The sequence below is a fragment of the Arachis hypogaea genome, chromosome 3 (genome assembly GCF_003086295.3).
Source record: "Arachis hypogaea cultivar Tifrunner chromosome 3, arahy.Tifrunner.gnm2.J5K5, whole genome shotgun sequence".
Lineage (NCBI taxonomy): Eukaryota > Viridiplantae > Streptophyta > Magnoliopsida > Fabales > Fabaceae > Arachis > Arachis hypogaea.
The window spans coordinates 102,563,457-102,577,836 of NC_092038.1; the positions used below are offsets into that span (position 1 = coordinate 102,563,457).

The 14,380-nt window shown below is 36.9% G+C and overlaps 2 protein-coding genes across 2 annotated transcripts; both read right to left on the reverse strand.

Moving 5' to 3' along the window:
• Positions 1–1,684: 1,684 nt before the first annotated feature.
• On the reverse strand, positions 1,685–7,424 carry LOC140183820 (uncharacterized). Its single transcript, XM_072233240.1, has 20 exons — positions 7,065–7,424; positions 6,241–6,516; positions 5,634–6,127; positions 5,348–5,562; positions 5,070–5,147; positions 4,917–4,982; positions 4,768–4,836; positions 4,618–4,692; positions 4,491–4,544; positions 4,276–4,362; positions 3,983–4,048; positions 3,801–3,899; positions 3,632–3,697; positions 3,070–3,553; positions 2,908–2,994; positions 2,654–2,782; positions 2,429–2,563; positions 2,181–2,293; positions 2,017–2,110; positions 1,685–1,931 (listed from the first exon to the last, which is right to left on the reverse strand). Exons 1-20 carry the CDS (start codon positions 7,252–7,254, stop codon positions 1,758–1,760), a joined length of 3,051 nt encoding a protein of 1,016 aa, XP_072089341.1. The 5' UTR covers positions 7,255–7,424; the 3' UTR covers positions 1,685–1,757.
• A 362-nt stretch (positions 7,425–7,786) lies between these two features.
• LOC112790826 (uncharacterized) lies at positions 7,787–11,022 on the reverse strand. The gene is made up of 4 exons (XM_025833406.3): positions 10,454–11,022; positions 9,995–10,147; positions 9,090–9,161; positions 7,787–8,899 (listed from the first exon to the last, which is right to left on the reverse strand). Exons 1-4 carry the CDS (start codon positions 10,583–10,585, stop codon positions 8,231–8,233), a joined length of 1,026 nt encoding a protein of 341 aa, XP_025689191.1. The 5' UTR covers positions 10,586–11,022; the 3' UTR covers positions 7,787–8,230.
• Between the last annotated feature and the right edge of the window lie 3,358 nt (positions 11,023–14,380).

Below are 14,380 nucleotides of genomic sequence, written 5' to 3' on the forward strand. Positions count from 1 at the left end.
AGCCATGTTGTTTGGAACTCTCACAGCAAAGACTCGTTCGATAGGAATTGGAACGATTTTCTGGTGAATTTTGGTCTTGCCGACAACAAGTGGCTCTCAGGTAATGTGTTTTTAAATTCTGCAGCAGAGGTGTAAATTGTACTGACTCTCGGGTGTATTTTACTGTGTGTGTTTGGGTGTATTATGCTGATCTGTACGAAGACCGTCACATATGGGTTCCTGTTTATCTGGACCACCACTTCTGGGCAGGGATGAGAAGCACACAAAGGAGCGAGAGCATGCATTCATTTTTTAACAAGTACATCACCCGTAACAGCTCGCTCATTCAGTTCGTCAAACAGTACGATAATTGCCTCGGAAGCAGGGAGCAAGCAGAGAGAGAATCAGATGCTGCAGATTTTCATACGGTCATACCATGTGCAACCAAATCCCCCATCGAAACTCAGTTTCAAGATGCGTACACCCAAGCAAAGTTTAGGGAAGTCCAAGCCCAATTCAGAGGAAAGGCGAATTGCATCACCAGATTAAAGAATTCTGCTCTAGGCTATTCAGTATACGAAGTAGGAGAACAAGTTTCCAGCTCAATATTGGACAAGTTCGCGGTTACCTACGACTCAGTAGCAGCCGAGGTAAAATGCCAATGCTTATTATTCGAGTCGAGAGGGATACTGTGCCGTCACGCACTAAGCGTGTTAAGCTTCGAACAAGTAAGCCAAGTGTCCCCTAGGTACATACTGGAACGATGGAGCAAGAAGGTAAAGAGGCGACACACACACATCAAGAGCAGCCACGACGAGCCACTAATTGAGCCAAGAAGCAAGAGGTTTGACCAACTTGTTTTCCGTTCGCAAAATATTTGCGAATTTGCCTCCGAATCAGAGGAGCTGACTGCAATTCTGCACCGTGCGTACGACAACGTCATGGCCGAGATGGAAGCAGTAAAAGCCAAAAGGAAGGGGACATCCTCTTTATCCCACGAAGACGCCAACTTGGAATCCGTTAACGAGCTTCAAAGCCCGCCAAGGATTCGAACAAGAGGACGTCCAAAAAACAGGCTAGGTTCAAAGCTGGAGAAACAGATTGCAAATGCCACAAAGAAGAAGAAGACAAAAGTTTTAAGCGAGGTAAATGTAATGTTCTTTAAATCTGTGGCGATTGAGTTTATTTTTCTAGTTAATTGTTTTAGCTAATGCGTGAGTGTTATATTCAGATAAACCTGTTTGATGCTGCATCAGCGGCGCATTCAAGTAGCAGCCAATACCAGGGACAAGTTATAAATTATCAGTTCAGGGTACCAGCAGCAGGGGATAACTCTTTGGGTGTATAGTTATAGGGAGTATGGGTGTAAAATCCCTGTTACCTTTGGGTGTATTTTTGTTAATAGACAATTTACATATAGACACATATATAGATACATATAGAACAAGAGCTGCAAAAATTCACAGGTTATGGGCGTATATTTCAGTTGATGTTTTTTTTTCATATTTTAGTAGATGTAATTCATTCATTTTGAATACAGCACAGACAATTGGGTGTATATTTTTACACAACCTCGGGTGTATTATTAGACTAGCGTTGGGTGTAACAATTTATGATATGCGTATGCCTTGATTTTTTCCTTTATGTTTTACCACCTGTAATACAGTTTTTGAATACATCACAGACAGTTTAGCAGCACAGATAGTTTAACTATGGGAAAAAATATACATTGAATAAATTGAATGGCAAACATTTACATCATTTGTTCAATTTACAAGCTACCCAGTTTCTATATCCTCAGAATTAATCTGACAAAACGGACTCAATAATACAGAGGATGGCTTTGACAGTCTTATAGCACTACTCTCTCTAATTGCGTGATCTCTCTGTCTATTAATCTCACTGAATAGTATCCTCGAAGCGTACTCCACTCTGTAGTGGTCCACCTCCTCCTACAATTAAAAAGTATGTTATTTTTAAACAGAAATATTAATTCAGTAAAGTAATACAGAGTTATATAGTTCTAAAGACATTTACCTGTGTCCAGTTATCCCATTCATACTTCCCCTTTTTAATGTTTTCCGGCTCTATTAACTCAAGCCACTTCATTACGTAAATAGCGCAGTCATAGCTGAAAACCAAGAAAATAAATTACAAATCTCATTTACGAAAGTTTAAGGTTCAGAGTCACAAATCTATACCTTGTTTTTTGGCCTGAAATTTTAACATATGGCGCTTTAATTTCCTTCTCCTTCTCGCCTTTCTCGAGAGGTTTTCCGCCGGCATATGCTATCAATCTCGAAAATACATATCCCTTAAATACCAAAACAAGTCAGTAATACACCCGAATCAATTGACAAGACACACCCAACTTAATATGGAATATACACCCAACTCAAATTTCAAAATAGACCTATGTATTAAAGTAAAGAAGACAGAGGGAACTTACAGTGAATTTATTAAGCTGCTTTCTCTGAGGGCTTGGAGCTTTTTTGTGTAGCGGGTCAAGTATTTGACATTTCCGCGTTCTTGTATTTATTAGCCACAACCACCAATGTCCCGTGTGGCAAACAGGAGCAAAAATCTGAAGGATTTCCACATTTCAACAGTCTGTTATTTTATTTGGCATATAAGTAAGTAAGCGTACTAACAAATTTACGAAACAAAAACTTACATATGGATGCGAACTTAATTTTTTCCTATCTATGAAGGGAATGAAATTGGGGTAGGCTTCCACCCTGAATTCTTTGTTCGTTTTTGGAGATATGAATTCCCCGTTTGGGTGATCAGAAAGTGCCATGCTCTGCAAGAATTGCAATACAAGAAATGAAAACATGAACATAAACAACTTACACCCAATCTAAGCTAGAAAAATACACCCAAACCCATTCATAAAATACACCCAAAGTTCCTAGAAGTAACACTTACCACAATATCTGGGGGGAGACAGTATATTTGTGCATGAAACCTCTTTTCCTTTTTCTGGTTTAGGATGAGGCAGATGGCAGATACAACCTAGAAATCAATTTTAAATTAATAACCATTGCAGTTGACTTTGGTGTAAAAACATTAATGTTAGTCTAAAATTACCTGAGATTCTATATCACTGTTTGCCTGGAGGGATGCAAGGTGCGTTCTCATCAAAATGTACTGTCCTTGGCCAGTCAGAGTGCATATCTCCTCAAACTCGTTACTGTTGCCCTTTGCATCCTCCTTCACTCTCGTCCCCCAGATGTAGCACTTTTCTTTCATATCATCCAGAATTTGATTTGTTCCCCCCGGTGTTTCCAACTTAGCAGAACTTTCTCCCCCAGTCTCCCTCCGAATTTGCGGACTTTCGTCTTTTCCCTTTGACGCACTGCCTGCTAACTTTTGGACCAAACTGTCCAATTGTTCCAGCATAGTTGCAGCTTCTGGAGATTTTTCCCTTTCGGTGTCCTGCGTCGATGCCCCCTCCTGGCTTGAATCTGTCAATCCAAGGCTGAATGATGGCATCGGCAGATCTGTTTTAGGAACATAGCTTGCTGTCCGTGCCATCATCAACAGGGCAGCAGCTTCCTCGGCGTCTGGATGACTGCATCATTATGTATAAGAAAAAGAGTAAGAATATACGGATGACAAGCAAAGATTGATTCTAGTCTAATTAACTTACATTTTTGTTGGAGCTGGGGGAAGCTTGGGTGTTGTTTCTTGATGTTCTTTGGGGGTTTCAGGAGTGCTGCACAGTTGCACAAAATCGATCAGGAAGAGTATACACCCAAACTCATAGCAAATATACACCCAAACCCTAAATAAATATACACCCAATACTATTTTCTTACGTTTCTCTAGCCCCTTCAATCTGTAGCATAGGGGTTGTTTCGGAATCTGCCTCAGTGGTTGTTTGCTGGGATGGCGGCACAAAAAATTGGATCGGGACTCTAAACAAGAATAAAAATGAAAGGTTAACAACGTATTTGAAAATAATAAGGTTATAAGGTTGAAATATTCTTGGATAACTCACATTGCAAGCGCTTCCGACGGCGTTTGTTCCCTAACAACCATCACATTCGAATCATCCGGAGTCAACCTAAAATACACCCAAAGAAGGTCAACAAATACACCCGAACAATTCAAAAAGAAGACGGACTTTGTTTTTTGAGAACTTACATAGTTGCAGTTTTTGCTTTTTTTTGCTGCCTTTTTTTTCTTGAATAAAATAATAAAGGGCTTTTTTTTCTAAAAAAAATATATACAGAATTAGAAGTAGAAGTTATTAGAAGAAGAAAAGTAACGGTTATTTGAAAGAGAAATTACATGCTCTGAGACGGCTGGTTTACACTGCTCTGTTCTGTGCGTCTCTGAGAGGAAGTATCATCACTTCCCAAGTTGACAGCCGGTAGTCTAAACAGATTTCATGTTATTCAAAACAAATATACATCCAACTTAGTTATAAAGATACACCCATATTGTTTCACAGAATTCATCCAAATCACGATAACAAGAATTTATTAAATAATAAAGCTTCTTACGTTTCAGAGGACACATAGCGACCTTCTGTCGATCGCAGGTCAGCCTGGTTGTCCCTGCGAAACAAGATACAATTATTAGCAAACAAAAGACAACAAAATCTCAAATACACAGCACAGCAAGACATACCCCTCTGCAGCAGATTTTTGAACGTTTACCCCTAGCAATTCATCGAGTTCGTCACTCGATATTTCATATGTCTCACTACATTCATAAAATAAAACGTTAACAAAGATAATTACGATGATACACCGTAGTATAGCTTACGAGGTACTGTACCCGTCAAAGTATTGATCTTCTTCAGGAGGTGAATCCTCCACAACTACTTTTTTCTTTTTTTGTGGTGTTCTGGGTGGAAAAAAAAAACAGTACCAATCAGAAATAAAAAATTAATTTTATCACAGAATATTAATGAAAGAAGTGCTTACTCTTTTGGAGTTGTTTTTGTTTCTTTCTTTTCCTTCTCCTTCTCCGCAGGAGATGATTCTTTGCTCCTATAAGTCAATAAAAGACACCTCAGTTAATACACGAAATCTTTATAACGAAGCCAAAAGAAAGGAGTAATAATTTCAGGACATTACTCGTCACTTGATTCAGATTCAGATTCTGAATCAGAATCTGACTCCTCTTCCCTCTGTTTTCTTTTTCTTGAGGCCATTCTGCAGGCAAACAATCATCATTTTCAACATATTAAAAATACACCCAATTCAATTCACGAGACACACCCAACTGAGTATACAATATACAGCCAACGCAGCAAACGAAACACACCCTGCTTAATAAACTACATACACCCAACGTGGACAAACAAAATACACCCAAACCCAATAAAGAAATTACACCCAAGTATGGTACTTACTTTTTCCCCTTTTTGCCGGGGTGTTTAATTCCCGAATCCTCCGAGTCTTCTTGAGCCTCAGACTCAGAGGTAGAAGTGTCACTCTCGGTAGTTTCTGTCTCCGAAGACGATGTTGAGCTCGCCTTCATTTTTTTTGTTTTTTTTATTTCCTGTTCTTTTTGTTTTTTTTCTTTTTTTCTCATTTTTTCTTTTGTCTCTGCCAAATTCAGAATCCCCTGAAACATGAGATATTTTAGTTAGCACCATTCGGGTAAATAAAGTACACCAACTTATTATGATTACTCACCAAAGTTTCCTCTCTCTCTTCATTCATTCTTTTCACCAACTGCTCCTTAGTCCAGTTGACAATCCATGGCTTTGGTGGTCTTTCACCCCTGTTGTTGCGTCTGTTTTTTGAAAGGTGAAAGTAGATTATCATGAGGGCGAAGAGGCAGCCATTGATTGCCTTCTTCTTCTTCTCCTGGTAGTCTTTTATGCCCCTGATCATGAAGGTCAAGACATGCCCCCCCCCCCAGTTTCTGTCCTCTATGCCCTCCATCTCAAAAATCGGGACCAGGTGCACCGGCGATATTTTGTTTATCGTCGTTGGCAAAAGGAACGCCATCTGTATATAGAGGATGAATATCCTCTTGAACATCAGGCGTTCCTCTTCGTTGCCAACGCCAATTTGCATCATATCATCGGTAAGACTTTTGAGGGTCTTACCCTGGAATCTTCTAAAAATTATTTTGTCAGATTCAGAAAGTTTCTTGTAGTCAACTTTCTCAGGAAATAGATCTCCTACAAAAAGGAAAACAACAAAGCATCCAAGTCAGTTCAGATACACCCAAGCATCAGGTGAATATACACCCAAGCAACAACTTAATATACATCTATAATTTTCAGCTAATTACCTGTTGCATTGATGCCAAGCGCATCACCTATTTTTTTTGGGGTTATATGGAAAGAACCATATCCTGTCCTCAGTTTGTTCTCCCCAATTTTGAAGTTTTTTGCCAACTCTCTCAAGAGTTGGTGATCCACCCTCAGTGGTGGGATGTGCATCAACCCACCAAATCCAAGATCCCTGACAATGGCCTTCTTCTCCTCAGTCATGTTCCTGAACTTATCATTCAGGAGATGTGTGGCACATTTGAGGTCTTTGGTTTGGTTTCTTGCTGCCATTTTCTCTGAAAATAAAAATACACCCAAAGGCATCAGTAATATACACCCATATATATATGACTCAGATACACCCATTGATAACAATTAAGATACACCCATTGATAACAGTAAGATACACCCATATATATGAGTCAAGACAGCCAGATATTCGCAAGATACACCCATTCATAACAGTGAGATACACCCATAGATATTATTCAGATACACCCAACAATGTCAAGCAATATACACCCATTCATTACAGTGAGATACACCCATAGATATTATTCAGATACATACATATAGATATCAGACAGATATCACTCAGCCATGCTTCAATATAAAGCCACATTACAAAGTTAAGCAGTTTACACCCCCGAATCTACGGAATAAACCCCCAAAAATCAACAAAAATAGTAGGAGAACTTAGAATAACAATGTAAACGACGTAGAACTTAGAAGAACGACGTATAACTCAGAAGAACGACGTATAACAAAGAAGCAACAGTAACAGTAAACCCTAGCAGAACGACGTAGAAGAAAAGTGAAATATACAGTATTTTAATGCACTTACGTTGAGTATTCTTGGTTTGTTTTTTCTTCAGATTCTTCTTCACAGAGAGGTTGATGGTGTTTCGATGCAGTTTTCGAACTTCGATTTGTATATTTTGAAAGTTGATTTTCGCTCGAAAATGAGAGGGTTTCGTTGTTTTGAAATTGCCTTTAGAAATGGAAGAAGTGGAAGAAGTGGAAGAGTCTCCCATACGTAACCGTTCGAATGATCAGCGCGTGAGTTGGACGCGGCATCTTATCTCTCTTTCATGCGCGTGTTTCGTGTTTGGGCTGGGCCAACTTGGTTGCTTGTATGCTTGTATGTGTAGCAGGCCCGTAAAATTAATAGTTAAAAACTATTAAATTACAATTTAATCAACGGCTGCATACAAATTTTCACCTTTAGTTTACATCATGATATGATATGTAATAAAATTTACAATTTATATTACAGAGCCGGGAATGTTTGGCAAAATTCTCTTGAGAAAGCAATTGATAAATTTATATTTACTACGTTATGAGCAAAACCTTATTTTGACCTGACGATAGAAGGATTGCATCCGATTATTATATCACTAAATCAACCTCTCAGATTATTTTGTTAATATATTATCACCTCACAAGTCTAAAACGTATCATGTTAACCTATACAGAAAGGATCAATGCGTCATAACTATATAAAATTAAATCATTAATGGGACTGTAATAATCTATGTAACCAGCATGTATGGAGGACCACTGTAGTGAGCAACAAATCTTTTATCTTTTGATGACCAAAATAGTTTTATTAGAGGTTTATTTTTCCAAAGAGAAAACAAAAGATGAGTTAATTGACATTATATAGTACACAACCGTCTTCCATCCTCATTTTATCTAAAATGAATGGTTTGAATAATGGCTTTCAAATAATACCACTAATTTCATCAAAGATATGGACAAAGAAGGGCACTGATTTCTGTAATATACAATTGTAAGAGCCCACCAGCTCATGTTACTCCTTGCACATGCACTTTGTCAGTTTACCTTAAGAATGAGGTACCGTTCTGTTCTTGTAACTTGTAAGCATTTGCTTCTGAAGACACTGATCCAAAGCACAAGGCGGCATCATCCTATTAGCCTGCATAGCAACTAACATTATGGGGTCCTAGCTTTGCTAAAATATCATGATTACTGTCAACTCTCAAGAAGCTATTTCATCAAGTCTAAGAACACAAATGCATTCCACAGACTATGCAATAACATTGATGGCAATAGATTCCTTGACCTTGTAAATATGACACCCATCACCATCCCAAGAAATATGAGTGGTAGCATCCTCTGTATATTAAAATGTGCAAGTGCAAAGGCAATTGAACTAACTAGTATTGCACACCAAACTGGCATGTATTTGGTAAGAGAAGGAAGTAGAAAACCACGGAAAACTATCTCCTCCCACACAGGAGCACAAACTGATACTACAGTTGCATATAACAACATAGCCACCGGATCCCTTGATCTTATGGATTGCTCAACACTTGAAAGGGTGACAGGGGTAGACGGCAAGAGAGGTAGTAGATCCAGGTTGAATTGAGAGAGCCGATTGACAAAAGGAAACATGAGACACCCTATGATAACATCTAGTTGCCAATTCCCTTTCAAGCTGAACTTGAACCAGTCGGGTGGGAGGGGACGAAATCGTGAAAGACAGCGAAGAAGAATCGCGATCCCAGCAAGTCCCTCAGTTACATCAGTGATGAGACTAAACAGTGCCTGTCCTCTCAATGTCAAAGATTCCTTGCTGAGACCAGATACATGAGCTGCAAAAGGAATCATCCAGGTTCCTATAAACCAAAACGCAGATGTCCAAAGAAGCATCACCTGCATCATACATGTATGCACGGCTTAATGCACTTACACATTTAGTTATTTAACTATGTTCAATAGGCCTGTCATCATGGCTTTCATACCAGTATCATATCACCAAAAATTTCTCAACCTTAAGGAATTGATACACAAAATCACAATTTATTTAATCAGTTCTCGCTCTCAAAGTTAGAGAAGCACTTACTTGCAATATCGTCAGTGCACTCCATGGTACAACCCATCGGCTGCCAAATACCTTGAATACTAACTCCGCAGTCTGAAGGAAAATCAAGCATTTCGGTAAGCAGATTGACACAATAACTATAACAACAGCACCAAAAGCCTTTCCTTAAACTGTTTTGGCGGCAGGGGAATTGACATATGATAAATTGCAATTAGAATACAACCAAAAACAACAAGTGCATTGACAAGTGTTTCTTGCAAGAAAATCTAACTTCATGTATCAACTGAGATACAAAATGATGCATGTGGATTAAAATCAAGAGAGCATAAGATTAAAGATCAAATAATCTCAGTCGAGGAATACAAATCCGCTTTTCATTATTGTATTCATACAATCAAAGGCAACCACATCCATCTTCCCTTTCCATCACTTCACCAATGGACAAATAATACAATCAGATAGTCATCATGTCGACCAAATTATTCCATTTACCGGCACCGTCTAGTGCAACCACCTAATCACAGAGAATCACTTCTCCTACTAGACAGGAGGAGCTAAAACGTGGACCAAACATATTTCAGCCTCTAGATTTGAGAGCCAAAATTCGCACTTTATCAGCTATCATTACCACTCCAGAGGAGTAAGCCAAATAGTCATACATACATTTCCAGACAATGATTGGCTTCTGTAAGTGCATTTTGAGTGGACGCAGAATGTCTCAATGCTTCATAGTTCATACCCAGTAAATTTTGACATATTGCCACAATTATATGTCACAATATGATAAGAGAACTCTTAAATTTTCAACTTATATGACAATTGTTTCTGACAACACTGATTCTGGGAACACGAGGCTTGAAGCAATACAAGATGGATCAACATAGAACACTATCTGTTATGAAAGCGAAGTAGAGACATAGTGATACCTTCTGGAGATTCGATTTCCGGTCACTTTTAGCGACACTAGTGTGATTGAATTCAGATTGCACCAATTCCTCGGGGAGATAGTGCTCTATAACTTCAGGCTTGGGTGTTTCCGGAGAATGGTGTTCTTGCCTAAAGCACGAAATACTCAATTTCTGCAAGAAAAACAAAAGCACACAAACAAATCACTAGAAGCACATTCACATAATTATTTGCCGTCTCTTTCACTAATAACTCCACAAATAAACATCAAGTAGTAATAAGAGCTCAAATCTGAAAATGCCCCATTAGGATAATTGAATGTCACTGGTTACTTCAGAAAACACAAAACCCTCGACAAAACAAGGAATCCCCCCCCCCCCCTTTCCCCCCTTTTACCCCCTCTTTAACAGAAAAATGCAATCGAAAGCAACGATTTTCAACAGAAAAAGATAAGTGAGGTGATTGGAGATAATGCTTACGTTGGTTGGAGAGCGTTGACGAGAATCGAAGATCCGAAAGGGGTTTAGGGTGGGGGGTCGGGGAGATGGCTTAATTGGAAGAAAGAAGCGACAAAACCCAGAGTAAGAAGAAGGAGTAGAGGTGCTCAACATTGATAAAAACCAATTCCTAAGCCAAACTAAGCAAATCAAAACGCTGCACTCAAAATTATATCTTTATTAAAGCAACAAAGGAACAGTATTGGGAGCCCGAAGCCGAAGCCGAAGCCGAAGCTGGTTTGGTTGAGGTGCCTAGGTTAGGTGAGGGTAAGAGGTTGTAGGTTTAGTAGCTGTGGGAATGAAGGAATGAATGTAGATTGAAGCTTGGGCTGTGTTGTACTTCTAGATTGTTGTGTATATGTTCATCCACACATCAAACACGACCACTTAACTTGTTTTCTTTTCAACCAATCGTCTTGTTTTCTGCATAGATTTATATAAAATTTTCTCACCAGATTCATTTCTGATATATCACCTCACTACAGGGATTGTTGTGTGAACCAAATCTCTAAAACACACGTTCTTTGTATGGGCAAATTAACCATAATTTTAATGTATTCAAGTACAACATTTTTAATATCTAAGTAAATTTATATATTTTAATAATAAAGTAACAATATAAAAAATTAACGTAATTTTTTTATATATCATTTGTTGATTTTTGTATAGAGAAGTATATGATCTTCTATTCATTTATGATGATTGTGCAATTTCTTTGATCACCTGGAAATCTGTTCTTTCCAGATTCAACTTCGCCACAGGTTGAACCACAAAATTTAATTTACTTTATATTCTGAAGTATTTGATTAATCCCGCTTCCTAATTGTAACGTTGTTGTTACTTAATTACTATCTGAAGGGAAAAGTATAACAAATATCAACGTCAGAATGCAACTGACAGAATAATTAGTTTTAGTATATTTTTTGGGATAAAATACATAGATAAAAGAAATGGCATTTAATATTATATGGAGATCCTGAAACCAAAAATATTACATGCATACCTCGTTATGTTTATATGTAAATCAAAACCACCTAATTTGATTTACTATAACTTTATGTAAATCAAAATATGTTGATTCGATTTAATATGTGTTATTGTAAATTGAAATGCTTTAGTTTAATTTACTATATGTTGCTGTAAATCAAAATACACTAATTCGATTTACATGTATTAAGATAAATCGAATTATACTAACTTGATTTATTAGAGACGTCTAAATCGAATTACGACACCAAGTAATTCAAATATAAAAAATTCGATTTATTAGTATATTGAAGAGAATATATGAATCGAATTTAAGTAATTCAATTTACTACAAGATACAATCTATATAAATATAATCAGAATGTTTTTGGTTCATTAGAGTAGAACTTGTAATGGCTAGTGATGATAGTTTTCTAGTTCTTGTGCATTATAGAGAGATAATTAAGAAAAAACGTGAGAGGAAATAAAATTTACAGATAAGGATCTGTTGAGTGTGTTTATCAAATCTTCAACGAATTTTGTTGAGTTTTAACATACTATAATCTAAAAACTGGGACTGCATGGTGTGAAACGGGTGGAAAAGTAATTTTATAAAATTTCAATTTCTGTTGTACGAGATGGTGTGAAGTACGACTCCTTTGTGATAGACAGTGACGAAGATTTGCAAGTTTTGTTTCACTATTGTCGTCAGTTTCTGAGGTGAGAACTATGAGCTATTGGCCAAGTTTGGAGATGTGATATGTAGTTCAGGAAGATCGAACCGAAATCTTTAATTATTAATAATGCCAAAAGCCTCTAATTCAATGCTTGTTGGTACTTATTCATCTGTGCATGTTTAGATTTAGTACGAACCTACCTCATTTTAAGGTTTTGTCCTACTAATTTGAAGTTGCATGTCTCAATTTACCTCTTTGCATACTAATTCAAATCTTGCTTATTCGTTTTACTATGAGAAGTTTTAAATCAAATTTTTTTGATTTGATTTACATAGAAACACAAATAAGACATGCATGTAACATTTTTGGTTTCAGGACATCCATATAATTTTAGATGTCATTTCTTTTATCTATTTGTTTTATCCTATTTATTTGCTCCATTTCTTTCTTTCTTTGTTTCTCTTTTCTTTTTGGTAGAACTAGGGGTGCACAGACCCGGCCCGGTCCGAAGGCCCGGCCCGACACCGAACACTTTAGGGACTAATTTGGTGTGATTTCATCGGGTCTAGGGTCGGGTACGGGTCTCAAAAATAGACCCGGTCATTATTTTGGGTCGGGTCCGGGCCATATCTCGGGTCACCCGAAGTTGGTCCGGTGGCCCGGTCATCATACACAATTAATATTTTGTATTATTAGTGATAGATTATGACTATTCTTATGTGGAATTTAAGTATTGTAAACCTTAATATTTTGTATTATTAGTCATTATAAGACTATGAATTAATGTTTTATGTTTAGAATGCATAAGACTTTAGACTAATACATAAGATTGTGTTATTTGTATTGATTTAAATATTTGGTATTATTAGACAATATTAGTATTGATTGTGGTTATGCTTTAATTTTAAAGAAGGGTTAGTTCTTGTTATATTTTTCTAAGTGAATTTTACCATGTTAACTAATGGTTGGAGTCTTGGAAATTTAAATTTTTTTACATGCTAGCTTACAGGAAGGTATCAACGTAATGTAATGTTAACGGTCCGGTTTTCACCCGATATAATTGTGGCCCGAAAGTGTATTGGTTTCATCGGGTCTAGGGCCGGGTTCGGGTCTAATAAATAGACCCGGTGTATATTTCGGGCCGGGTCTGGGTCACATCAAACCCGGCTTCACCCGGCCCATGTGCACCCCTAGGTAGAACTAACCATCTATTCTTATTATAAAAGATAATATTAAGTTCTTTTGTATTGTGCTGAAGCCATATTTTCTCTTTTAATGATACTATCTCAGCAATTCTGTTTACTTAGCAAAACTTGAAAATTAACTAATCATCTTTTAGTAAAAAGTTTTTAAAAAATTAAAAAATATCTCTTATTATTCAATTAAAACATAAATTAAAAATTAAATATAATAAATGTACATTAAAAGTATCATAATAATAATTATTATTAAAAGTTTCAGTTACAAATATTGAGATTCTACAACTTATACATGTTAATACTCTTAGTACTACATTATTTGGTCTATTTATATATGCTACATAAGACTCTACTACTCTTTATTTCTTAATTTCTCATACCAATTAACGAAAACTCTTTCAAGTAAGTTTATATTTGTCACATTTTTTTATTTAATACATTTAAAATATATCATGATTATAAAATTACTTCATAATTTTATATTTAAATTTTTTGAATTTTTTATTATTATTCATTTTTCTAAGATTAGACTTCAGTTATTGTCCCCTAGCTTGGTGCTGGCCAATTTGGAGAGGGCATTGGTACGGCTATTTAACTTTCGAGTTATGTGCCTGACTTCTGTTGCTTGGAATTGAGCTAATTGTTCTAGTGTTTCTTTTAAGTATTTCTTTATGTTGGAATTTTTAGCCTGGTAGGTCCAATTTATTTGAGAAGTTATTAGTTGAGAGTCACTGAAGACTATTAATTTTACTGTCCCGACTTCTTTGGCTAGCCTCAAGTAGCAAGCATGGCCTCATACCCTACTTGATTGTTAGAGGCTGGAAACTCAAATTTTGGTGAAAGTTCTATCCGAATTGCTTCTTCATTTTCAACAATGATTTCTGCTCTACTTCCGACTTTGTTTAATAATCCATCTACATACAGATGCCAGGCTATAGAATCTCCTTGGACTCTTGTATACTCGGCCAAAAAGTCGGTCAGGTATTGTGATTTGATCGCTGTATGAGTTTCATATTTCAGGTCGCACTTGGACAGTTCCAGGGTCCATTATAGCATCCAACCCATGA